Source organism: Aulonocara stuartgranti (genome assembly GCF_965226115.1).
Source record: "Aulonocara stuartgranti genome assembly, chromosome: 5".
In the NCBI taxonomy this organism is placed as follows: Eukaryota; Metazoa; Chordata; class Actinopteri; order Cichliformes; family Cichlidae; genus Aulonocara; species Aulonocara stuartgranti.
Window position 1 is genome coordinate 25,682,925 of NC_138943.1, and position 25,631 is coordinate 25,708,555.

At 41.0% G+C, this 25,631-nt stretch overlaps 3 protein-coding genes across 6 annotated transcripts in view; 2 read left to right on the forward strand and 1 right to left on the reverse strand.

The window, feature by feature from the left end:
* Nucleotides 1-475: 475 nt before the first annotated feature.
* On the forward strand, nucleotides 476-6,111 carry LOC309707528 (heme transporter hrg1-B-like). Its single transcript, XM_082534899.1, has 3 exons — nucleotides 476-868; nucleotides 4,415-4,582; nucleotides 4,955-6,111. Exons 1-3 carry the CDS (start codon nucleotides 739-741, stop codon nucleotides 5,089-5,091), a joined length of 435 nt encoding a protein of 144 aa, XP_082391025.1. The 5' UTR covers nucleotides 476-738; the 3' UTR covers nucleotides 5,092-6,111.
* A 9,249-nt stretch (nucleotides 6,112-15,360) lies between these two features.
* Nucleotides 15,361-22,042, forward strand: LOC309707203 (twist-related protein 2-like). Its single transcript, XM_082534377.1, has 2 exons — nucleotides 15,361-16,502; nucleotides 20,968-22,042. Exon 1 carries the CDS (start codon nucleotides 15,622-15,624, stop codon nucleotides 16,192-16,194), a length of 573 nt encoding a protein of 190 aa, XP_082390503.1. The 5' UTR covers nucleotides 15,361-15,621; the 3' UTR covers nucleotides 16,195-16,502; nucleotides 20,968-22,042.
* Nucleotides 22,043-22,739: 697 nt separating this feature from the next.
* The window catches only part of LOC309707190 (histone deacetylase 7-like), a 42,367-nt gene continuing 39,475 nt past the window's right edge, over nucleotides 22,740-25,631 (reverse strand). For all 4 annotated transcript variants that reach the window (XM_082534355.1, XM_082534357.1, XM_082534358.1 and 1 more), the window contains exons 24-25: nucleotides 24,366-24,513; nucleotides 22,740-24,270 (exon numbers count right to left, since the gene is read on the reverse strand). In XM_082534355.1, the coding sequence (XP_082390481.1) occupies nucleotides 24,252-24,270; nucleotides 24,366-24,513 (167 nt within the window). In that variant the 3' untranslated portion in view covers nucleotides 22,740-24,251. The remainder of the gene's footprint in view (nucleotides 24,271-24,365; nucleotides 24,514-25,631) is intronic.

Consider the following 25,631-nt stretch of genomic DNA (forward strand, 5'->3'; position numbering starts at 1 on the left):
TTAGATTGAGAATATGGGAAAGACCCCATGAAGGATGGCTGAGGATGGGGAGAATTCTCCTATGAAGACAAGACAGGAGCCTTTGTACCAACACCAGCAGTTTCTATGGACAATGTGGCCATCTGTTTCAAATGCAGTACACAGATCAAATAAAATTTTATTATAACAGTCCCAAGAAGCACATTATTTTATTCAAAACCTCCATGTAAATCATGCCGGATCATTTTCTTATTTTTTTCACTTATGATCTGCCCAGATAAAATAAAAACACATTTGCCATTCATCACCTATGAATCCAACATGCAAATTAAAAAGGGTTTTAATCCGTCCAGCTGTTATTTTACACACACACACACACACACAGAGCTCTGAGGTAGATAATTTCCTCTGTGGTCCTGTAGGGGTTGCTGTGTCCACCCACCATGATCAGATTTCTTGATGACGTAACGCAAGGCTGTGTGTTTTTGCAGCTGGATAGGACATCCCTCATCAGAAACGCGCTGTCATGTTTCACAGTAACCACATTAACCATTAGCCAGCAGAGCACACGCGTTGTTTTAGTCACACTGTGTCCTCGTGGACCTTTTTTTTGTCAGGTAGATATTTTATTATTACCAGCTCTTACCTCCTGCTGCTGCAGCTCACAGACACTCGGCTCTCCTCCAGCCCAGCCCGCGACTGCTTCTCCCCACACAGCCTTATTTTATTTTTTTTATTATTAACTTTAAATTTGCAATCATGGGTATCAATAAGACGTACATGAGGATCGCCTATGCTTCGTTTGGTACGATCGTGGGCTTTTCAGCCTTTCTGGTGTGGAACTTCGTGTACAATCAGCCTTGGACTGGAGCCATGGGGGGACTGTCAGGTGAAGTAAACACTCTCTGCAGCGATACATGTGATGAGTGTGAGGAGCGGTGAATGAGAGATTTATTGGCATTTATGGGAGCGTAGAGTTAGAGATGTGTCACAGGTATAACTTCTATTTCAAGGCCAGGTCATCTAACTTTATGACACATGCGGCAACCAAATGTGTGCGTAAATATTGCACTTTTAAAAAAAAAATGTTTTTGTTAAATTTACTGTTTGTCTTGAAGACCTTAAAATAATCAGATGTCACTTTATGTTCATAAACTTCTACACAAGTGTCTTTTTTAAATAGAAAGTTTAAATATGTTCAAGACCCAAATCCTATAAATCTAAGTAAAATAAGTCGCTCTGTGTTCATCTGAATTATGAATTAATTCTCAGAACATTTAGACAAATAACACTATCCACAGTAGAAGAGTCTTTTTCAGCATCATTTATTAACAAGTATAATAGCATTCCTGTTGTTTATACTTTAATCTGTTCCCACTGGTGAACACCTACTAGATCAACCATTAGAGTCTCCGTTCTCCAATGTCAGTTTTTAAAGGACATTTTTAAAACCTTTCCAATCCTGAATCACCAGTACTTTGTATGACTTACTGTGGACATTGATGGTGAATAAGGGAGCGTGATGTATAATCCATGTCCGAGTATAATCCGAGTACAGATTTACACCTGGTTAAAGGGCATGTCTGTGCAAACTCACAATAAAAGGAAAATATGTCAACATTGCAAAAGAAAGGCTGTTGTTTTAGAGCAGTAGCATTTCCTTTACGACTGTGCTGCTTTGAGTTCAGATATTATCATGCAGTGTGAACATATGGACAATGGACTTGACAGGATGTCACAAATCGCAATGTTAGATCCTGTTAGGTTTGCCAAAAAGATAAAAATGCTTCCGCCCATGCACAACCGTGCAACGGTGATAAAAGAGTTGCATCTGGAAATTTGACCTTTGAAACTCTATCGAGGTTTACAGATGAGCATCTGAAACCTCTGCGCTCATCTGCTGATAGGGTGTAGTGTACTCAGTGTTAGCGGTTGTTAAATGTGCATTTTTACCAAGGATCAAACTAGTTAAAGTACAACAGTGGTGTCATCTTTTTGTGCAGTTAGTCAGTAACCATTCCTAATTACATTGGTAGTAACACATTAATCGGACTGAAAATGAAGAGCTGCAATTTCTTTGTCCATCAGGCTGGGGCGTAATTGACGTGCCTGATTTATTTCACAGTCAGTCAGCGTTGAAAAGAATTGGGCTATTGATTTTAATCAAAGCTGTTATTTTATTAACACAATATCAGAAATAATCCAGCACATGAAGTAGAGTCATGGTTGTTGTTGTATGCTTGCATACAGACTGTCCATCCCAACTTCTTCTTTTTTTTAAATATATAAAAAACTTAGCACACAGTAAACAGTTAAAGGTTCATTTGCACCATACCATGTTTTCCTCATTCTTTTAAAAATACATATTGATATAATATCAAGATTTTGAATTCTTTTACCCACAAGTAAATCTGAATCTGATCCTGTGAGACCACAAACATGTTTACATGATGATGAGTCATCCCACAGGAAAGAGCAAAAGTGTATCCTGTGCATCTTCACTGATCTTCAACTAATATAAAAGTTGTTGCACTTCCTTCTGTTGCAATGACAAAAAGAGAAGTGTGATTTGTTGACTCAGCATTTGGCAGCATGCTGTGTCATGATCCAGCATTTATTGATTATACAAACAAAAGTTCATGACCAGTCAAATTTATTTCAATGACTGGTATATGCAGTCATGTGAAAAAGACAGTTTTCACTGTGAAAGCTAAGTACACTCTTACTTCTTCCATATGAATTAAGAGGGTAAATAGTGCACCTGATTAAATGATTCAGCAAGTGTGAGCACCTGTATAAAAGCAGATGTTTTGTTAATTTTCTAGGATCGAGCTTTCAAGTCTTTCCGGAAGTGACACCCCAGCAAATTTACAATAAGGTTAGACTCAAACTCAAAGGAGTTTCTGAACAAGTATGGCTCATTTGGAAGGGATACAAAGAGAAAGCCTCTTTTCACTAAAAAGCACATGCAGATGTTTGGCTATAATGCACTGCACAAACACCTCGTACCGACTGTTGAGCATGGCAGTTGGAAGGTTGATGATTAGGGTTTTTTCCGCCATAGGAGCTGAGCTCCTGAAGTAGCATCTTGTAGTCACTATATCAACCATGAACTGCTCTGTATACCCAGGTATTCTAGAGTCAAATATGAAGGCTCGTGTGTTACTTAGCTAAAAGTGGGTTATGCAGTACAACAAAGTTCCCAAGCACTCTAGCAAATCTATAACGCAATGACTAAAAGAGAAAAGAATTAAGGTGTTGCAATGGTCCAGTCAAAGTCCAGACCTCAGCTTGATTAAAATACTGTAGCAGGACCTTAAGAAAGCTGCGCATAAACAAATACCCCAAAACCTCAATGAACTCAGCAAACAAAGAAAAGTGGGCCAGAATTCCTCCCAAATAATGTTAGCAACTAACAACTTCATAATGAAAACCATTACTTTAAATTATCTCTGCTGTGGGTGGTGCTACAAGCGTCTGAATCATGAGGTGTACTTAGTTTTTCACAGGCTCTTTCACATGGCTGTATGTTCAGTTCAGCTGTAAGTGTGTTGTTTACTACACATTTTTAATGTTAGTGTTAATTGTCAGGGACAGTCTGCATTAATGAAGGTTACCATAAATGTGCCAGCGTTAGCCAAATGGCTGAGGCAGAATCTGCCTCCTAGCTACTTTTTGAAAACAGAAAAGTCATTAAAGGATAAAGTGAGCAAAAACTAGGCAAACAGTTGATGTTAGACAGAACATACAGTTAGCTTGTATGAATTACAAATCAATCAAACAAAAAGAAAATGTGAGCATACCGGTATAAGGAAAACAGCTAGGTATGATGGCTTTAAGGTTACATTCAAAGTTAGAATAATGTTCCAGAAGTGAGGAGCTGTTATTGTAAAGGATGTTTTCCTCTTTGGGACACAAATTGGTCCCTCAGAGTATTTTCCAAATTTCCAAGCTGCCATCAACTCAAAGGGGGTTTAAAACGTACTTGACACAAGTTTAATCTTTAATCTTTTCCCCACTGATGAACTCAAGTAAACTGAAATCAAACACTTGAGAATCAGAACTCTTATAGATACCACCAAATACAGATTCTCAGCCAGTCTCACTGTAATATTCAGACTTCCTCCTCCAGTCAGACTTAGTTTTCAGCACCAGTCCTGACGTAAGGCTTAAAGGTTAGTAAAACAAGAGCTTTAGCATTAAATCTGAATCAGAGAGGAGTTGAATATGTGCACAACAACTGCAGCTCTGTTACAGTGCAACAATAAAATTAAAAAAGTGTAATAATGTGGAAATGTGTTGATGCATTTACATATTATTAGAAAATGGCAAGAAGGTGGATCATATCATGTAAAACCTGTAGTACTCTGCCTTTTAAACAGACTCATGAAGCTGAAAGCTAACTTTGCTGTCTGTACCTGGTCTCTTCCTTCAGGTGTGTTGGCACTCTGGACCCTGATCACTCACATCATGTACCTGCAGGACTACTGGCGGACCTGGCTGAAAGGCCTCAGGTTTTTCATGCTCATTGGGATTTTCTTCTCTCTGCTGGCACTCGCAAGCTTCGTTGTTTTCCTGGGCATTGGCGCCCTATACAAAGACAGTGAGTTGTTCGGCATCACTTTCTGGTCTCACTTCATTTTTTTTTTATGTATATTGTTCATTGCCAAACAGCTCTGTGGTGTACATACTCAGACTTGTTGCTATGTGAAATCATTGTTTATCAATTACTTATTTCAAATAGTTTTATTATTTGACCCAGTACTTTGCAGCCAGCATCTTTTACTTTACAGAAGAAAGGGTTCAGTTAAAAGATGGTTGTAGAGTGGGACATTTAATGTGTTTAGGTCCTAATAACCCCAAGTGCTTGCTCACAAGGGGTTATTTGATTGTCAAAGTGCCCTGAGGGAGCTGTTGTGTGGATTGGTTCTATATAAATAAAATTGAATTGAATTGTGTGTCTCTGTTTTCGCAGCCTTCACTGACCCTCAGAGCTTCTACCTGTCCTGTGTGTGGAGCGTCATGACCCTGAAATGGTCCTTCATGCTCACCCACACTGCTAAACAATACCGCACTGAGTTTGAGGACATCGGTATCCTCAGTGACTTCTGAGGGAAAGTCCTGCATCTTACAGAAGATGCACAGACTTGCTCTCACAGTGTGGAGCTGATGGAGGAGTAAAAAAATAAACCAGCAGTGCTTTTTTTCTTTTCTTTATGCAGAGCATCATGACCTTGAACAGGGTCTCCACGTCACCACGTACTGGTTCATTTTTAATTCTGAGCAGGATTTTTCGCTGACTTCTAAACTTTTCTGATAAATCCAGCTCCGTTTTATACTAGCCCAGATAGATTTTATTTTCTTACTTTTTCGTTCACCCCCGAATCTACACAGTGTCCTCTTGGTAAAACATTCCTAGAATATGATCAATTTTTTAACCACATCGCAGTTAAAGAACTTGTTGCAAATTTACCGACTCTTCTGTGAAAACCTTCAGTTCAACGCTGCAGCCACTAGGGGGTATCCCTCTTCCAGATATAAATGTACAGTTCATGGGCGTTTCTTATCGTTCTATCTGTGTGATATTTCTATTTAAGGTGGGTTTTTTTTACTAGCTTACAGGTTGTACATTGAGTAATCAAATGACAAAATCAGATCACAAAGCACCGGTCCCTTGATGTACAGTGATTTAAAGCTGATATACATTCACACACTGCTTTAAAAGTGCGTCGAGGCCTTATTGAAGGCAGGTAAGCCTGAAATCCTTCATCATTTAGGCTTTCCTGTGAAATTCCAAATAAGCACCAATGTATTGGTACTGTATGTTTCTGAACTTTGAACCAGCATTTTTATTGTATGAGTGATTTTTTAAAATTTTATTTTATTTTTTGTCTGTGTGACAAAAAGGCGAAACGGGCATTCATTGGGCTGTGATGACACTGTTATGCACACTTAAGTAATCAAGTTACTTTGTTTTATATCATCCATGTGAAACCCGATTATGGACATTTATATTGTAAGGTGAGTCTGGAAACTTTGTGCATCCGCATGTATCATTTGACTGAATGTAGGTGTGTGTGTGTTTGTGCAGGAGTGTCTCTAAGAGTGCTGTTAATAAAGTCTGAAAATGTGCATGGCTGTGACCAAGAGCTCTTCCTCTTTTCTGACCAGGAATTTCTTTGTTTCTTTTGCACTTTCTGTTCCTCTAAAATTTTTAATGTCTGCTGTTCTTTAAAAAGTACAACACCCCCCCCCCCCCCCCATCAAAAAAATAAATAAAATAAAATAAAAAAATCACAAAGCTTATAATGTGAGTATTAGAAACTATTATGGAATCAGTTTGAAAGTGTCATGCACTCCTCTTCTGACTAAGCCCGGGGCAGAAGGGTCAGTGTTTTTAGGCATTAAAATGTGATTTGCACCCTGACAGGAATGAAGCACTTCTCCCACCAAGCCGAGCCACCCTTCTGAAGAGAAAACATCCCCACTGCATTGCAATCGCAACAGTAAACGCAGGCAATAACCTGCACTTTGAAGTTGGGCAATTATTCCATTTATCCAGATTTTTATTTTGTCCCTCAAAGGAAAGGTGGGGGGTGGGGGAGGCTGGTTCAGGGTGTTTTTTTTTTTTTGCTATATGATTTTGTTAAAGCAGCTGCCTGATAGAAGCACTTTGAAGTTGATGTGAAAAATATGTTAGCGAATTTTTACAGTGCTATCATTTTTTGGTGTTCTTTCGCTCATTAAGTTATTTGTTAGGAGAAAAATATCTGGCGGAAGAAAAAAAAGTGTCCCCTTAATTCCATCCTGCAGTGCTCATTAAGGAAAGAACTCCTGCTATGCTGAGGATTAAAAGAAGTGAATTTTGGCATGGTGCTTGGTTATTTACTATATTTATCAATAACTTTGATCCTGGAAAAGCCACCATGATTATTTCACTTTGTTGCTGTCCTACATCCTTCCTCTGCGTTTTACCAACATTTTTGTGGTGCTTATATCTTAATTGCATTATACTGGTTTGTTTGTAAGCCCGGAGAGTCTCGCAGCATCAAGGTAATTGCGATGTTGTGGTTAAATCACCATGGTAACGTTGTTTTTATCTGGCTGTTATAAACTTCGACATTAAGAAACTGAAAAACAATCCAGCTCACTTTCCATCAAGCGGGCTGGGGGCTTTGGAACCAAATGCACCCTATTAAGTTTATACACCAGCCTGTAAAATGTGCATGTGTGTGTTTGTGTGTGTGTAGTATGTAAAGAGAGGGAGGGGTCTCTTTTTATTCAATTACAGGACTCTACCCAAATCAAGGGAGGAAGTTGTCTTGACTGGCAGTCTGGCAGAGTGTGGAGAGACTGGAAACAATAGTTTAGACATTCAAATAACCCAAATATCCTAAACAATATCCTAATTACACACTGCAGAGCAAACACAAGATGACTGTTTAAATCTATAGCAAGCAACCGGCAAGAAGTAAAGATGTTCCTTTGCATTCAGCATACACTTACAGTCAGAATTTGAGTGTCTGACTTCAGTTATAGAACAGCAAATTTGGACCTGTTCATGTGTTCACACTGGCACATGAAAGTGAACAGTTAGAGCACATTTAGCTTTTGTAGATGTGTCAACAGTCTGTTCACACTTATATTTATTATAACACCATTAGCATCAAAATGCATAGAGAGAAAGAAAAACTTGGTCCTCATTTTAAAATGTTTTATTGCAAAGTGAAAGTATTAGTAGATTATTGGATATTTACTTTTAATTACATTGCTTTTTCATTTCAGTTTGCTCCACTGTTGTTATTTGGCTGCAAAATATAAGGTGACTTCACAAAGTGTGATGTATTCTTTTGTATTTAACTAACCATGTTTAAAAAAAAGTTAAAACTGCTCCCTGAGCAGTGATATTAATCCAGTTTAAGCCATATTATGCATTATGATTCTACAGCTCAAAAAATATTGCGAAACATGTCAGATGTGGCTGATTTAAATATTTGAATTGAAAAATATGCAAACCATTGCATAATTTATTGAGAACAAGATGGCACTGCCAGTTGGTGAAATGCAAAATTGTCAACCCTGGGAGAAAATTGGCATCAAAAATCAAAGTTACCATTTTTCAAGTGGTGCAAGAAATTATGTAGGTGCAGAAATTACTTGTACTAGCCTTTAAATATGTGTACAGCACTGTTTCATCTTATATATCGTCTGCTTCTGAGCATTTATTTAAAGCATTAAACCAGTGGTTTTTGAAAGTTTTGATGACTGAGTACATTTTTGGGGAAACTGAAGGGCTCACAAGAAAATTGCACATATCAAGTGTAGTCAATACTCTTACGCCTGCTCCGAGGATAGCACTTCATATTGATAATCTGTACTGTTTTAGAGGTTTTTTTTTAAAATCATATACCTGATTTAACATAAAATGGTAAGCAAATACAGGTGTTTGTAATGGCATTAAAGTTTCTGTTCCATTTTAGCATGGAGCCCTAATTTATTTTAATGAGAAACACCTTTGTCTAAATACTATCTTCTATCAAACTGTGGCTCCTGTGGCTGCAACATTTCCTTAATACCAGGTGTACTTATCAGTGTTAGGAAAGTTTAGTCTGCTCTAACAGAAAGAGAAGAAACTCTGGTCTCATTCTGCACAGCTGTTTCATAGAATGACTTGACCTGCAGATAAATCAAATGTACAGTAGTGCATTCTTGTCCTGCTGCGCTCATAGACCACATAAAATGTTATCAAGGGCTGCGACTGCCTCCATGGACTGCACCTTGAGAACCCTGGTATTAAAATTGTTAGGGGGCAGAATGAGTGTTTAAATATATTGCTGGAATTTCACATTTTGATACCTCCTGGACCTTTACATACCTTGACATTTGCAATGTATGTAAAATATAAACAGCCAGGTGACTGTAGGAAAGGAAACAAAACAAAACAAAACAGGGTGGGCAAAAATTTTTTTCCCAATGGGCCAAATGAGAAACTGGGACTGTTGTCCACAACAGTCCCACCAATAATCTTTTTTTTTGTGGCCATCCACAATAGTCCTACCAACAAGCTTATTCGCCACACCAATAGGCTTATTGGTGGGACTGTTATGGAGGGTAGCACCAGTAAGCTTATTGACGTGGCCCTTGGGACAACAGTCCCAGTTTCTCATGTGGCTCCTTGGGAAAATTAGTTGCCTAGGCTTGGCCTTTAACATAATAGAAGAAGCAGTACAACTGTAAAAGTGTTGAAGATGTATACTGTACTGGTATTGTAGTGTTCAATTTCTTGAATGAAGTAAAAGTACTTTTACTTTAGAGTGCCAGATAGAAGGTGAACGGGGATTTACGGGTTTGCTGGCTTTTCCACTGCGATTGACGAAAAGCGGAATTAATCATACAAAAATGAAGTATTTGATCTAAAAAAAGAAGCATCAGGAAGAAAAAAAAAAACGAAATGAAAAGAAAACATCTTGAATTGGTCGAGAACCAGATGGCCGCTTTGACATTAAGAAGTCGCTTTGGCATTTTAAGAAGGCAGTCCCAGAATGATTTCCGAGGAACTTCCGCAAAGCATGGTACAAAGCCCACAGATATTTAAGCAATATCCATAGCAATTTACTGTTTTATTTACAAACTGAAACATATGTTTCTAGACCTTTTGCAGCCCCCCCCCCTCCGTCCAATCCCTTCCTTTTAACACACTGATTTACTGATGCAGGATTTCTCCCTGTTTTTCCGCTTTTCTCTTTCTATTTTTGACCTTTTTCCTCCTCATCTGTCTGTCTTCATCTGCACCGACCATCACTCATCAGTCAATTGAATCGGCTGTTGACAGCACGCTAGATGGCTTACCTTTACACTCATCTATTGTTCATTGCTCCTCTGATGTGTTTGTGTGTGCGATGCTCTCTCCGCCTCTGGGACCACTGCGAGCTTGCATCTGAAACATTTTAGAGAGACACATATTTGCTGTTTTAGAGCACAAAGGGATATGCCATGGCAGAGGCTGTTTGAAGTGGCTTCACAGGGGGAACCAAAACCAGAGCGAGGGATTTGAGAAACCATAAAGAAACGTTAACGCAATGTAACTTTGGTAAGGCCATCTAATCTAATGGAAGTGGGGCCTGATTCAATGTGAAGGCAGACCCCTTTGAAGCTGGCTCTGTTGATGTTTCTAATGCAATAGCTCTGCTTCAGAAACGCAACATTTCCCTCCACCTTGCAGACAGTGCTTCACTGGAACGCCCGACAGAGCTGGATGCGTGATAGTGTCTAATCCTGGATTTTCCAGGTTCACACTGCTTCCAGGAACTAGCATTTGAAGAGTGAGTTTTTAGACACTTGACCTGACAGGGATCTTTATCTGAAGAACTATCGCTCAAACTGATTCATGGTATATGTGTATGTTTTGTTTGGGGGGTTTTTTGGTCTAAAAAGGACCATAGAAAGCCAGAAAGGTGTTTGATTGCCTTCTCATCTCATATCAAGATATTCAGACATTGTAGACTTAACGCCACAAGCTTTTGGCTTGGTGTTGAATGTACACTACATTTCACATATGGTAAAAGGTCATTATTGTGTTTCTGTTTCACATTCAGTTGAAAAAGTGCTGTAGAAAGAGTCTCTTCCTCCCAGACAATACTTGCGGCTTGATAAGCTCATTTAAGAAGTTCACACTGAAACAGGATTTTCCAAGTGAAGTGGCCACATGGTCAGCGCTGATCTGCTGACTCACTGTCAGGCTTACTTACAAGAAAAGTGAACCTAACATGGTGAAGTTGTGTGGCTGACTCAGCAGTGAAAATGACTCTCATGTGATGGTTTTCTATATATAGAGCTTGATCACATCAGCGTCTTTCTGCCTAGAGTCAGCACTAAGTTTAAATTAAAAAACATTTGGGGGACGGGGGGTCATGTTGACTACAGAGGCAGCTTTGATAGAAATCCAAAAATCCTTATTTGTGTTTACTGCCAATAAAGTTCAAATCTAAATGTACTTGCAATGTGTTGCCCTTGCAATTCATTTTCTGATTCACAGGGAGATCACAGGACGTGCTGCTCGCACATATGGAGATGATATGATGTAACAGTGAAGCAACACATATGCACACCTACCACTTGTTTATACCTGCATGTTTAACGCATGTCTTTTTGTGTCTGAAATAAATCAACACACTTAATCAAGAAAGAGAAATACCACTTTCACATAACACACCTTTAATTCAGTGGTTCACAAACTTATCTGCCACGTATCAGTCATTACTAAAAAACTAAACAAAACAAGCAGGCCCATTTATTTTCAGCAAGCTCTCATATTTAATCAGTTTAGTTCCCTCCACCTTGCACACATTGCTTCATTGGAACAACCGACGGAGCTGGATGTGTGATAATGTCACTACACATTCCCACCCCTTCTTCTGTCTTGTAGCCATCATGCACTGCTTCTTCTTCTCTGAAAGTGCCAGAATGAGTCCCATGACTCTTTTTTTCCAGTCCCAGCCTGCACCAACCCAGTGTGTGTTATCCCCAGCTCAGCTGTGAGCTCCGCTGGGACTGTTTGTAATGTGCCACGGATGGACCCCAGCACTTAAACACTGTAATCAGAGCCAGAGCAGGATATTGGCTAAATTACACATGAAAGCAGGGACATTTGAAGGAAGCCCGAGTGCTAAATATTATGATAAATTACAATCTAATACGAAGAAGGCACAGCTAAACAAGAATAATAGATGCTTGTGCGCAGCGGGGGTAAACACACACCTAGAAAAAGTGTGTCAATCAAGCTCACCTCGAGGTCTGTTCAGGAGCATATCTGGACCATCGATTGTAAGACTTCAACAGCAAATGAATTTCACCAGTTGTGAGAAGTTTTTATTTTATTTTTTTATTTATTTCTGCATTATGAAGCATGAACAAAAGTTGTATGTGGAAAATCAGTGTTTTTAAGGGCTTGTCAGTGCCGGCGGATGGATTTGGTCATTTCAAATCAGAGATGAAAGCCCGGGAGAAATATTCTCGTTTGGATTTCTGGAAACAGATGAGAAGAGTCTGTATCATAAATATCACATTTGGGTGAACAGACACCAAAGAGGCAGGAAACTATGAGAAACAAAGAGCCTGGTGAAAATTATAATTATAATAAGACTTCTATGGGCTGTTGTTGTTGTTTTTTCCTGCTTCTTCTTCTTCTTCTCCTTTTTAAAAAAAATTTTTGTCTACCTGCCCAGGGGAAATGGTTGCCCATTTTGCAGTGAGCAAGCTCTGATGTAATTACCACTAACTGCGTGTTGTCTCTGTAAAACAAAATAAAATAAAAACGTCATTAAAGCAGTGGAGTGTCTTTTTTTTTTAATGTGCTAGGTCTTGTGCAGGTATTTTTAGTGCTGAATAACCCGTTGTGCTTTTGAGATGTTGGCGGGTGGATTTTATGAGCTGTTTCCAGTCTTTATGCTAAACTATGTGTAACTCTGCAAATAAACAAATAAATAAAATGAATGAATACATTTCGAAGCCTTTCTTTAATCGAAAAGGTCCCGAACCAGGAAAGGCAGGAGGTTTGACTCTGTGTTTAGATCATCCACACCTCTCCTCCTCATTAGTAGTCTTCAGGCTCCCACCACCATCACCACCACCACCATCCCCCACCTACCATGCACCTTCACCCCACCGCACACCCCCCAGCCTACTCCTCCCGAACCCCTCTAAGTGGATACCCCACAGGAAGGGCTTCTCCACGGAGGGGAAATGGGTCCCAGATGTCTGCCTTTGTGTCACTATAAGCTCCTGGGGAGGGATGGAGCTCTTGAAGGATGGGTATGGTTGTAGTGTGCTGTGTGCAAACTTCAGTAACTGCGGGCAGGAGGGTGAGGAAATTCTCAGGGGTGAAGGTGAGGAGGAATTCAATGATTGGCTCCTTTTGTTAGGCCAGTATGGATTTCCAAACACATCACTTACGATCGGTCACGCCGCTGCGCTCCTACCAGCTGAGTTTGTCACCGCGGAGTCACATGATGGTAATTGAATTGACTGCATTACGGACATAAAGATATTTCCCCCTGAACTTCAAAGTGTAAGCGTGGCTACTCTTCAGTGCAGTATTTCAGTCAGGCTAAAACCATCTGGTGGAGAGACAGAAACAGACAACATACTGGCTTTTTGGATATCCAAACCCCCCGGTGTGTGTGTGTGTGTGTGTCTGTGTATGTAAGCCTATATAGTGTATGTTGATATATTGATATGTGTATGATCTATTTTCAGCTCTAAAAAAAGCTTAATTATGACCCCTGTGGAAACAGAACAAAGATGAGAGCAGGTCTGAGTGTTTAGTGAAACATTATGTCAGGACTTTGACAAGGAAATGAAATGTGCAACATCAATCAGCCTATGAGGATCGAGATCAAACGAGCCTCCACACTCCTGCATCTGGTTCTGTTTGGACAGCCTCACTTTTTTCCCCCCTTGTCCCTCTCCTTTCTTCTCCTTTTTCTTTTCCCCCCTTTTCTCATTCTTCTCCCATTCTCTCCTTCTTTTTTCCGCCTCTTCTATGCGCCACGACATTCTTGTAGGCCTACCCGCTTATGTTTGCTCATTTTTTCCATGATGGTGGCACAGAGCCACGGCTTCGCTAAAGGTAAGCAGCAGCTTCCGAGATTAGCCTGAGCAACGATGACTTTCCTGTCCTTCCTTTGGCTCCACCAGAGGTCCCAGCAGGCCTCAGTTTTAATACCAGTTAATCCTTAAGTTGACTTGGCCGCTTATGTAAATGCAACCTCATATAATTCCCTGTTTCTGTCCACAGCCTTTTGCTTTGATGACCAGATGAGGGTTTTTTTTGTTTTTCTCTCTGTTTCTCTCTCTCTCTTCCAAGTTGATTGAACCCAACTGGGATTGAGCTACTTTCCGCTCTCTGTGAATGAAATGTAAACCAGTGCAATCATGGGGCTCATCAAAAATCTTCTGAACCACTCTCTTCGCATTCGATCCTTCAAATACCGCGCCAATCACATCCAAATTGTTGGCTTGAGGCTGTCGGGCAGCATATAGAAACTGATACGAGGTTTTAGTTACGATCCATAAAACCAGTGTTTGTAAATAATACCAGTTTCTGAGTGTCTTTACGCAAAGTTTCTGAAGCTTCAGAAACATCAAAGATGTAACCAGCTTTATGGAGATGGAGGTGTTGAAATGTAAAGGCTGTCGCTGAGCATGCTGTCATCAAAAAGTACAACATTTCTACAGCTCAGAGCGGCAGAAAACTCCCCGCAAGACTTCTCAGCAGTGATCCACAGATGAGTCACTCCAGTCATGACGCATGAAGGTATAAATGGTTTTAGCTGTTGTTGGGAAACTGACAGAGATTCAGAGGTAGATTTGCGCAAGATTTAGTGATGTGTCCAAATTGTAGGTTGCACACAGTGTACAACCTGTTGTCATTTTCTCACGCAGGGCCTACCTGCTGTGTCACGACTGCCAACGTGTGGAAAATGCATTTTAAGTGGCTGCAGACCCAGATGGGTTCGCGCTGTGGAGGAACATGTGTCGATCCCTGCCCCGAAGCCATGGATGGCACAATTAGGTGCTCCCTCACCTCTGCAGACTGAGGTCGCTGGGCCACTCAGGTCAGGGGGTTATTTAGGGTCCTGGCAGTCCTCCCTTCCCAACCTGACAACTGATGTCGGCAGCGATATTAATAAGCTGCGCTTATTTGTTTAGAACTTTTCCATCGATGTGTCACATTTGGAGGGAAAAGGAAGTTTGCAGAGGCTGGTATGCAGATTTTAACTCGCTGGCTGACAAAAAACATCTTTCTGAAAAATACCGCTGTACCTTTTGGCCTGTCATGGCAATGGGCATGATTTATAAACATAAATTCCACATCATAAAGTACATTATTATACCGATAAATTATCTGCGGTTCTCTAATCCATTTGTTTTTTTAGCGAGCGTCTCATTGTCAGGATAATAAAGAACATGACCGACACATGCTTAGGTGAACTCTCTCACGTTTGAGTTTTAAAGGGAAATAAAGAGTTAAGCTTAAAGCGCCACTATAATCATAAAAGTATTAAAACGTTAAAGCTTACACGTGGTGACTGTCAGAGATGCAAGGTTTGTGTAGACACGAGGATGCAGGCGCTCTAACAGTCCAGCCCAAATCTGGAACCCATAAAGCCTCAGACATCTCTGCAACATTAGACACAGCACTTCTTATTGGCTAAGCGAACCACTTACCCCCTTTTCTCTATCACCCGCCCAGCTAATGCACACTTCCTGCTTTCCTGCCTGTTTCATACCCGGCCACACCCTCTGGAAAACATTCGAGCCAATAAGAGCTGCCCGCAGGCTCCGGGTTGGCGTTTGGGTATAAAAGAGGTGGAGGTGGACCTGCCTGTCAGATGGTTTGTTGTTGTTCTGTCTGGCAGGTTGAGAGGGGAATGTGAAAGTGAGAATTTTAACAAGGTAACCAGGAAACAGGACGACAAGGCGTCCAATCCGATGGAGCTTCAGCAGTCGTGACTTACACAAGCTTGTCAAGCTGAGGGTTTTTTTTGTTTTCTTTTTTGAAGCTGTAAGCTCAAGCGATAAAGAACCGCACGAAATCCAGTTTTTGTGTTGGTGGCTGGAAGGTTATTAGTGGACAGGAGAATGAGAGAAGAGGTGTCCTGCACCAACTCCCCTGAAGGAGGACTGGGGGCCAGCGAGGAAGAGCTGGAGAGAGGATCAAAAAAGACCCTTCAACCAGGAAATCGAAAACGCTCCCCTTATCCCAAAAAGGACAGCCTCAGTCAGGCAGAGGAGAGCAGCACAGGCAGCTCCAGCAGCCTGCTACCGTCTGGGCCAAAGAGGATGAAGAAAAGCCCCTCAACGGTCGTGTCATTGGCCCCGACGACTTTGGGCCCCAGGCCCGAGGCGCCCTTCGAGGAGCTCCACTCTCAGCGCGTCATCGCCAACGTGCGGGAGCGTCAGCGCACTCAATCCCTGAACGACGCTTTTGCCTCTCTGCGCAAGATCATTCCCACACTACCTTCGGACAAGCTGAGCAAGATCCAGATCCTGAAGCTGGCCTCACGCTACATCGACTTCCTCTACCAGGTGCTGCAGAGCGATGAGATGGACGCCAAGCTGGCCAGCTGCAACTACCTGGCCCATGAAAGACTCAGCTACGCCTTCTCCGTCTGGAGGATGGAGGGGGCCTGGGCCATGTCTACCAGCCACTAGGACCCCACTGAACTTCTCTTGTACACCCTCTCGTGTCCACATCTTCCCTCCCTCCCCAGCTCTGTCCGTGTCTGCACTCATTTCCTGACCTTTAAGCCTCCTTCTCCCCTCATGGTCTGATCTTAACCTTCTCATAAACCTCTGCAGTCCTTTCTCGTCTCACTCCACCTCCATAGTTGAACACGCTTTAAGTTACTGAAATCTCCAAAACCTAACCCCGTTCCCCTCCACTCTTTCCACCTCTTTCTCCCTTATCTGTCCCACAGTTTTTTCCCAGGGCTATGATTCGCTCCACTGCAGCCCTTCAGGTATGGATGAAATATGCACACACACACACACACACACACACACACACACACACACACACACACACACACACACACACACACATTCGTGCAGAGAATAGTGTCGAACATGTATGTATACACACACATGTGTACAGGCAGTTTGTGGCTCAACATTTAGACTAAGATTTCAGTGTAAGTGTGCTCTCTTCAATCGAAAAACACAAACTCGATGAAAACAAAATGAATAAAAATGGTTTGTTAATTTGATCAAAGAAGGAATAAATGATGTGGACATGATCTAAATTTTGAGAATGCGATGCACGCCACACAAAGGTGACGAAAACTCTTCTTTCGGAGTTTTATTATCGGAGAATTTAACACTTTTGCTTCATATAGTAAATGCAATCAGGAAGACAGGAATTGAATAAACAGCTTTTAATATATGAATCAAAATGTTACAGTGTAAATGTGAAGAGCTAAAATGTGTGTATGTCAAAACACGACAGAAAACGTATTTTCCGTCATGTGAAAAAATACAGTAGGACCAAAAGCGAAGAAAACTTTGCTTTACTTGTTTTAAATCGTAATTTCTATCAAAACATAGAAAAATGAATTCAAGAGCATGCTTTAAAAATGTCTGACAAAATAAGCTGCAGTGTTATTTTTCATGTAACTGTGATATCAGTCTTTGATTTCAGTGTGCATGTGTTTTCTTTAAACCTCAAATCTTAACTTAATTTTTATTAGCTAATCATCAAAACAACTTACCAGTTAGTATTTTTTCTTTGTTTGTTTCATTTTTAATTCATATTTTAAAAAGAGTAATACACTGTCAGTTATGATCTGTTGTTTTGTGTATAAATATTTGTCACACACACAAGAAATTCAAATACAACTCAATCCCACGTTGGTTTTGTGTAAACGGATCAGAAACTTTGGAGTAGGACTCTTAAAAAAAATACATTAATTTAATAATAGACAAAATATAAATTTAAAATAATGTAAAGTACAAACGTATGTAAAGGTAAAGTTATGCAAAAAGGAAAGTAGATAAAAGGAAAAAAAATTCTAAATTTAAAAATAGTTTAATTGGTTAAAAATTTATTTTCTATTTTCTTCTTCTAACACATTCAGTCACAAACAAAAATGTCTGCCCACCTCTTTATAATTTTTTTCTCTTTTCAGTGTAGTTGTCATTAACCACTCTCCATGCGTTTTCAAAATTACCATAAAAACACTTTCCAGCAGATAAGGTGAGGACGATTAGTGCACAGACTTAAATAAAACACAATCAGGGGCAGAGCGTTAATTTCAAAGAAAGAGGTCCTTTGAGCATCCTGGTTGCTTCGCTTTATAAACCAAAAATCAGCTAAAAGCACATTATCATCATCATCAACACTCCAGTGTTTGACATTCCTCTGATGAATGTAAGACAAATGTTTTCCTCTGCAGTCTCCAGGGCTTTTTTAAAAAAGACAAAAAACCCCCCAAAAAACATTTTAAACAGACACCAGATTCCTGCACAGGTACAGCAAGGGGGTGGGGGAGAAAGGGAGAGTGGGTGGGGGGGGGGGGGGGGGTGGGGGGGAGTGGAGGCACATCACTCTCTCTCTCTTTCTCTCTCTCTCTCCCTTGCAGCCTTGCCCTCTCTCCTCAGGATCTTATATCGTGCAATCAGGCCTCGCTGGGGCCCAGACAAGCAGGAACCTTTAGATTGGAAACAGTTGTGAGGTATTAGGAAGGTGTGTCTACCGGGGTTAGGGTCAGCCGCACGGGGCTGTGTATGTCAGCACATGTTTGTGTGTGCTTGCTGTGTCTGTGTGGTTGTAGTGAGTTTTAATTAGCTGTGCAGCAGTGTGTGTGTGTGTGTGTGTTTGTGTGCAAACATGTGCATATAAGTAAACAGGAATACATTTGCAGATGTTGTTTCAGTGATTTTTATCTCTCCCATCTTCTGGTTTCAGTTTGGTCAGACTTAGTTATATTTCTTCCAAAAAAAAAAAAAGGCCATGAAGGTCTTTGACAACATCAAAGGATTTATTTAAAAAAAAAAGATAGGCGGGTGAAGACATTGTGAGGAGCAAAGGCCGAGCAGAGATTAATCTGGGTTTCAGTGCAACATGCTTTTCTAACAGCTAGATCGCAGGTCAAGGTGAACACACACACTGCAAACAGGCACAGACACGGTTCTCTGATCAGGCCTTTAAATGATTACAAACATATGCAGCATTCATCCCGAATCACAAATGATACTACAGGTACTGCTGCACATGGGCTTCATACAACCCGTGCTTATACACATATATATTACACTGTCCAGACACACACATGCAGCTGCTGCTATGTGCACACCGCAGGTGTTCCACTCTGAGCTAACTCACCAGACATCATGGAGTGGAGCGGGGGGTTGGGGAGGGCTCCAATCAGCGGAAAGCCAAGGCCCCTGCTCGTGGACACGACTGTCCTTGAACGCATCGTTGTAGTTATTACCTACCACTTTGACTGCTCTGCCTGTTATCATCAGCTCTGCAGGGGCCGCCACAGAAAGTGCTGCAAACTCAAGGCCTGCGCCTGCATGACCAAAACATGCAATTTTAGGAAAGAGCTGAGGTTAGAAAGGGTCAGGACACTTCAAAGGCGGAGCGTGCACGTATGCGTGCACGGGTCCTAAAACAGTCTCTGTGTGTGTGTTGATGAGGCCATGTGTACTTGTTTTACTTGGTGTTGGACAAAATAACCCAAACAACTGACATCACATGACGTGCTTGTAATGTTCCCTTGTTTAAGGCTGTTTATGGTGTGGTATCAGATATCAGTGAATAATTGTTACATCCTTTATTTAAAGATGTTGAACAACATCAGTGCCTCTTCTTTAAGAATGACCAGTGTACAAAAATGGTTTATAGAGTTGGAGAGCAGACGGACAGTTAATACATAAACAGATAGTACATATGTAATTCATACATTATTCAGAAATTCAAAATTCCATACACGTACATTTAAGGCTTTAAAATATTCTAGAGGACTGCATAGTGTTCCTGCTTTTTTTCCTACCTCAGATTTTTTCAAAGAAATCACATAGTTGTTTATTTATTTATTTGTTCAATTGATGAGTATATTGCAACAAAAGCAAAAAAAAAAAGCAAAGAAATAAAAAAACAAAAAGTTTATAAAATTCACTGCTTTTGGTGTAAAAGAACATTTTATATTTTATTTGGAAGCCCGCAGCATGTACACACGAACACGAATCGGCGCAGACATTTTTGTGCATTTTCATGAGCACGATTTTGAAGATGTGTGGGTGTCTGGCTCAGCGTGAGATGTTCAGAATGAAGCGATTGTTCAGTCTGAGTTGGAACAAACAAGACTCTCCCCTCTGTTTATACTATAATCACAATGCCTGTCACTGCTTTCCTGTGCCGGAACCCCTGGCTCTGCTGCATCTGTGCACATATGTGTGTGTGCGTATGTGTGTGTGGTGTTTTACAATTTGGACTGACCAGCTGTTGGACGCTCTTCTGCACATATTAAATATCTGGCTTTCGCTGTTGGCTGATCTGGGACCAGATGTAAAGTCCTCTGCGGCTCATCTGCGTTTTTAAAAGCCTCATCCAGAAGTCGTGGCTTCTGAGAGTCATCTTTATTTTTAGAGATCCAAACTAAGAGCTGAGTGCAGGTGGGAGGATTGTGTGTGTGTGTGCGTGTGTGTACATTTGACTGCTCCACGCATATGCGCTCGAGCGTGCATTCGAACGTGTGCTGGTCAGACAGCTGCAGGGATAGAGGAAGGTCTTCTGGTTTGACACGTAGGCAGCAAAGAACCACATAACACAAGCCCAGAGTGTATCAGAATCTGCACGCTTACACAATATAACGAAACAGAAATCGTTCAGTCATTTAAAAACATTAATAAGGACCGACCCCCACACGAAAACCTTTACATGTGCTTTCTTTAACAAATAAAGTTGGCTTGAATCCAGTGCAGGTGTACCAATAAAAACTATTTTCCAGAGACGTTACATAAATTAATCAAATACAAAAAAAGTGTGCATTTAAATACTGACCGGGCATGAAAATGTGAGGCAGGGTGTTTAATGGCTTTCCAGCACAAAAGAGGTGGCCCCACGCTCTGTGACTTGAAAAACAAAGCACCTTTTGGATGGGAATATGCACGCGGCATGCTTTCGGGGTACGATCAAAGTCATGTGACCCTAGCCCTAACACACACATACATCCGGCTTCCGCTCGCAAGACTTCTCGTGGTATCGCGGAAGGGCACGCTATAATTAGGGAAAGCTGAAAATGATCCAGATGAAATGTTTGCCTGTTAAAAGGAGAAGCTGAAGAGCTGTGGGGATTTTTCCGTTTTTGCTTGTCTGCGCTCACATGTTGTATCCTCAACACATTCACCCGGTCTTTAATTTGTGTGAAATGCTATAAAATGCCCATAATGCTAACTTGCCTTTTATGTTTCTTCTCCCTGCAGAAAACTGACAAATGGAAACTTCACTACACTCGAAGAAATTGGTTCCTGCCTTGACAAATATCTCCACTTTAAAAAACAAAAAAACAAAACAAAACAAAAAAAGGAAAAGAAAACTTTCTCTTTCTCTGGACAAGTCTGGCCTCCGTGCCGTCGCCCGGCCTTCACCGAGTGTTCCCGAAACTCTGGTGAAGATCCCTCGACGGCCCGACGAAGAGCTGAACACTTTGAACGATGAAACTGAAATGAACTTTTTAAAAAAATTAAAAATAAACAAAGATCAACGAACAGCTGGCCTGCGGTGACAATGAAACAAAATGGCTGCTGGTTCGAGTGCCTTCGGTTACACGGCGATAACCACCACGGCGAGATCCACCCAAGTCTTCACAGTGGATGACTCACTGCCAGACAGACATTAAGATGACTAATGATAATGGCACAGTGATGGTTAGAGGGCGGTCACAGCCAATGAATGTTTACAGCTAAAATGCTAATAAGCTAATCGCTCTGGCTCTGAAGACCCCGTCTTGAGGGAAGAGGAAGAGCACGAGGAATTTGGCGCAGATCTTCGACTTTGTAATAACTGGATCGCTTTCTGTGTATTTTGTGGGTTTTAGAGTGTATGTGAATCGGTATACGCACACTGTATTACTTTAAACTCTGCTTATCCTTTGCTCTCGCCTTTAAGGGAAAAAAAAAGGAAAAAGTCTTGATACCACCACTGATCCCAGTTCAGCCCCCTCTGTTTTTCATTTTACTCTTTTCTAGTAGAAAGCTGCATTTTGTATTGCAAGAAAATCTCATTTAAGTAGTTTTTTTCTTTGTTTGTTTTAATTACAGCAGCTTTAAAATATCTTTGCAAGCTTATTTTCATTGAAAAAAACGCAAAAATAAAACAGCGGAAATTTTCGTATAAAATGTGCCAAAGTGGCGACAAAGTGATTTGAGCCACAGCAGATTCATTTGTAACCATGTGGTTTAAAAGTGTTGCTTTTGTACTGCTTTGAATTTGCTTATGATCATCTCTCTTGTGTGATATCCTGTGGAAATAAATTTTTTTCCTCATGGCTGTACATAAGTACAATATTGTATTTTTGAAGGAGAATGGAGAATGCTGGGAAAAGAAAATGACCAAACAAAGAGAAAAAAAAAGTAAAATAGGAAAAAAGAAACAACTGATCTTTCTTAAAATGTACATAATTTACCTTTATTAGGTTTTTTTGGGTGAAAATAGTAGAAAAAGGCAAAAGTAAGACAACAAAACCAATGTCGCTATGTACACTGTACAGAAAAAAAAATCAAGACAGTCAGTTATAAAGAAAACTGGACTTGACCTAAAGTAAAAATTCCAGTTTGTTAAGGCTACCTTTACACAGGTTGGTCAGAACAATCCTTCGACTGATAATTTGGTCTCCGAGTATGCACAGGGTTCATTATTTGGGCTCAAATAAAAAAATAGATCATTTACACTGATTAAGACACGTGATATATCAGGTCGCTGTCGTGAACGTTCTTAAAAAACAAACAACGACTGAAAGCTACGCTCCTCCATCAGGATGTCCTACAGGATGTCTTTCGTTTTTCACATTTTCGTAACATCAACAAATGTCGGAAAGGCCGTGAGTTACATACAGAGTGCAACGTAAAATACAAACAAACTAAAAATAAAAAACAAACAATCAGACATACTGTATTAGCACCATCACAATCATGTTAGACATGCAAAGAGCACTTCAAAGACACAGAATCTGAATATATAAATAGGAGTCATGTCGAATTGATTTGCGTATATAAATGTCCTGCGTTTTTTTTTTGGTGCTTTTTGACTGTTTGGATTGAGAAAAGAAACATTCGCAAAGTCTTCAAAGTCTTTGAAGTTCTTCAGGCCATGCCAGTCCAGGGACAACACATTGTTCTCATAAGCTTTGGTTGTACTTAACCTGTGTCCAATTGCACTGTGTGGATGTTTAACTATCTCAGTATTGCTTCATCCTAACTAAACCACTATCATGCCATTGTTTGGTCCGGGGAGCGTAACATCTCCGAGGATGACAGTAAATAGACTGGCGCTACGTAGGGGATGAACAGAAGACAGATCAGATTAAAAAAAAAAATAATAATAATAATAACAGAAAAAAAACATGTAACAAATACAGCAGGAATGCTCATCCACAGGTAGAAACATCAAAGTTCAGATTTTGAGACCCGAGTCGCTCTGACCCTCGTTTCCGAGGGCGAGATAAGTGCACTTTGTGTGAGTGAGTGTTTGGATGCGAGTCTCATCCAAAATGTTAAAAACTGATGTGCATTGTCACTTGTACAATCATTACTGAGTGGTTACACTGCATTGAGGCATCATGGGTGATTCTGTCTTATCTGACAGGCTTATTATCCCCCCTTCCCCCGAATATCAATACCACAGCGACTGGAGGTATCAGCTCTTCATTGTGACTAATGCTACCACCACTAACTACAGCATATCTACATATTTAAGATGCACTTCAGAGGAGCGATACAAATAACTGCAGCAATCCGAGGTCTTGCTACACGCGCTCGCCCTGGGTACGCCAAGAAAGAAATGATGAAAACGCTGAAAAAAAATATGTATGTCAGACCTCATTGTAGCTTCACTCATGATTCTTAAAAAACAATGTCATCCCCCCCCAAAAAAAGTGTTCCTCCGGTCAGATGAACTGATGATGAGAACAAACGTGCAGTGCAGGATGATCAGAAAAACCCGCTCGATCGCGGTCGCATGCAGACGAATGACATCGCGGCCGAGGGATACGTCTGCGCTCCATCACTCGCACGTACTTTTGGGGACGACTCCTTCTTCTCAAACTGAGTGGCTTCGATAAGCTGAGGCGACCTTTGACCCTTCCTTCTAACAGTCTTGGGGCTCTTGCTCAGAGTTGTGCTGGAGTCATTTTAATTCAGTCTGCAAATGTGCAGAGATGTGTTTTTCTCTCAAGGTGTATATGCTACATCACGTTGTTGCAAAACCCTTCATTAATCTGCACCTGGGTGTCTCTTTTAGCTTTAGCTCTCATTGCAGCGAGGGATGAGAGTGAGAACGCGGCCCAGATGATTGCCGGTCGTCGATGTGTGTGTGTGTGTGTTTGGATCAGATGGGTCAGAATTCAGCCAGTAGTAATACAGGTGGAGTTTTTGTGAAGTGACATCTGCTTCCAGTGACGATCCAAAGCGCTGCTTTGCGTGTTTGTGTGCGTGTGTGTGGAGTGTGTAGAGGCTTGAGTCTTTCTTCAGGCAGAATCACCTTTTCTCCATCATTTCTCAGACGGTTTCCTTGATGACAAAGAGAAAGATAAGGGTTAAACGTGCATAAAGTACAACATTATGGCAGTGCTAAAGCAGAAGATATGAAACAGAGCTGCCCCTACCTGTCAGATGCAAGAGACCCCATCGACAGAGAGGCGATGGCGCTGACAGCCTCGCTGTCCGAGTCTCGTCTCAGTCTTCGTCTCTGCGCCTGCAAGTAGGACATATCCACTGTGGAGGCCGAATCCTTCAAACTCTGCCAGTACTCACCTGCGGGAAGCGAAGAATGGAAAAAAGATGGAGAGGAGGGAGGAAAACAGGAGAGAGAAAAGATTAATGGCCGCATTCATTGGTATTTCAGAGCTGTTTTCATCCTGAATTGTTCCTTGAGGGAAGGCGTCTCCATTATTAAAGAGCACTGCACGGTGTTTGATCCGCTAGTTGTAGCCGTTTGATCTGAATATAAGCAATGACTGTGACATAAACAGCCCGTGGTCTAAATATCCATGTTGATAATTTCACGAATGTAAACTCAAATTCAATCTGTTCTCTCAGGGCCTCGAGTCCCGTGTCACACAGCGAAAGGAAAAAAAATTAGAGTTTGCAAATGTGCTCATCTCTGAGCGTGTGTGTTCTGGCTGCGAATGCAACTCACATATATTTCACCCCGGGCCTAAATTATGGGCTTAACATTCTTGTGGCTATTCAAATATTTTTAATTAATCTAATTTGGTTGGGATAACATTTGTGTGCAATCAGAAGGGGATGTTGCGAAGGTCGTGTGCCAGAGAAGTGTTTGAAGATAATTGGAGCCAGGGCGGCTGTGTGTGTGCGTATGTGTGTGTGTCTGTCTGTCTGTGTGTGGGACGGCTGGAGGGAAAGATGGGGAGACAGGGGTGTAAAGGAGGAGAGGTGGTCGGACAGTAGGGGCGATGTGAGAAGACTTAGTGATGGAAAAAAATAGACATGTTTTATTTTAGCTTGACGAAAACGTTTTTAATGGAGCCGAAAAATATTTTGATGAAATTCCTTTCAAATAAAAATGCTAAATTGCTCTACAGTCATTAGAATTAGTAGCGTTGATGTAATTTCACTCTTCCTCCTCTGTTGCTCATCTTGAAAGTGTTTCTTTTTATCCGCGGAGAGAGGATGCTGTAGCCGCACGGTGTGATTTTTGGGCCAATATTAAAACAATCTGACTTGACTTGAAATCCTTTCATGTATAAGGAAGTGAACATAGTGGTATAATTATTAATTTTGCAAGCAAGCCCTTTCTTTGATCTCATTTTCAAATAAAAGCACATATTTCAGCCCAAGGACCATTACTAACTTTCCCATTACAGCAACTTTCTTGAGAAACAATTCTGGAAGCGAGCACATCCAGTGAC

Excerpts from the sequence above, each read along its gene's own strand:
- LOC309707528 (XM_082534899.1), top strand. The coding sequence starts at position 739 with ATGGGTATCAATAAGACGTACATGAGGATCGCCTATGCTTCGTTTGGT. Across the intron at positions 869-4,414 it reads AGCCATGGGGGGACTGTCAG|GTGTGTTGGCACTCTGGACC; the intron begins GTGAAGTAAACA and ends CTCTTCCTTCAG. Across the intron at positions 4,583-4,954 it reads TGGCGCCCTATACAAAGACA|CCTTCACTGACCCTCAGAGC; the intron begins GTGAGTTGTTCG and ends CTGTTTTCGCAG.
- LOC309707203 (XM_082534377.1), top strand. The coding sequence starts at position 15,622 with ATGAGAGAAGAGGTGTCCTGCACCAACTCCCCTGAAGGAGGACTGGGG.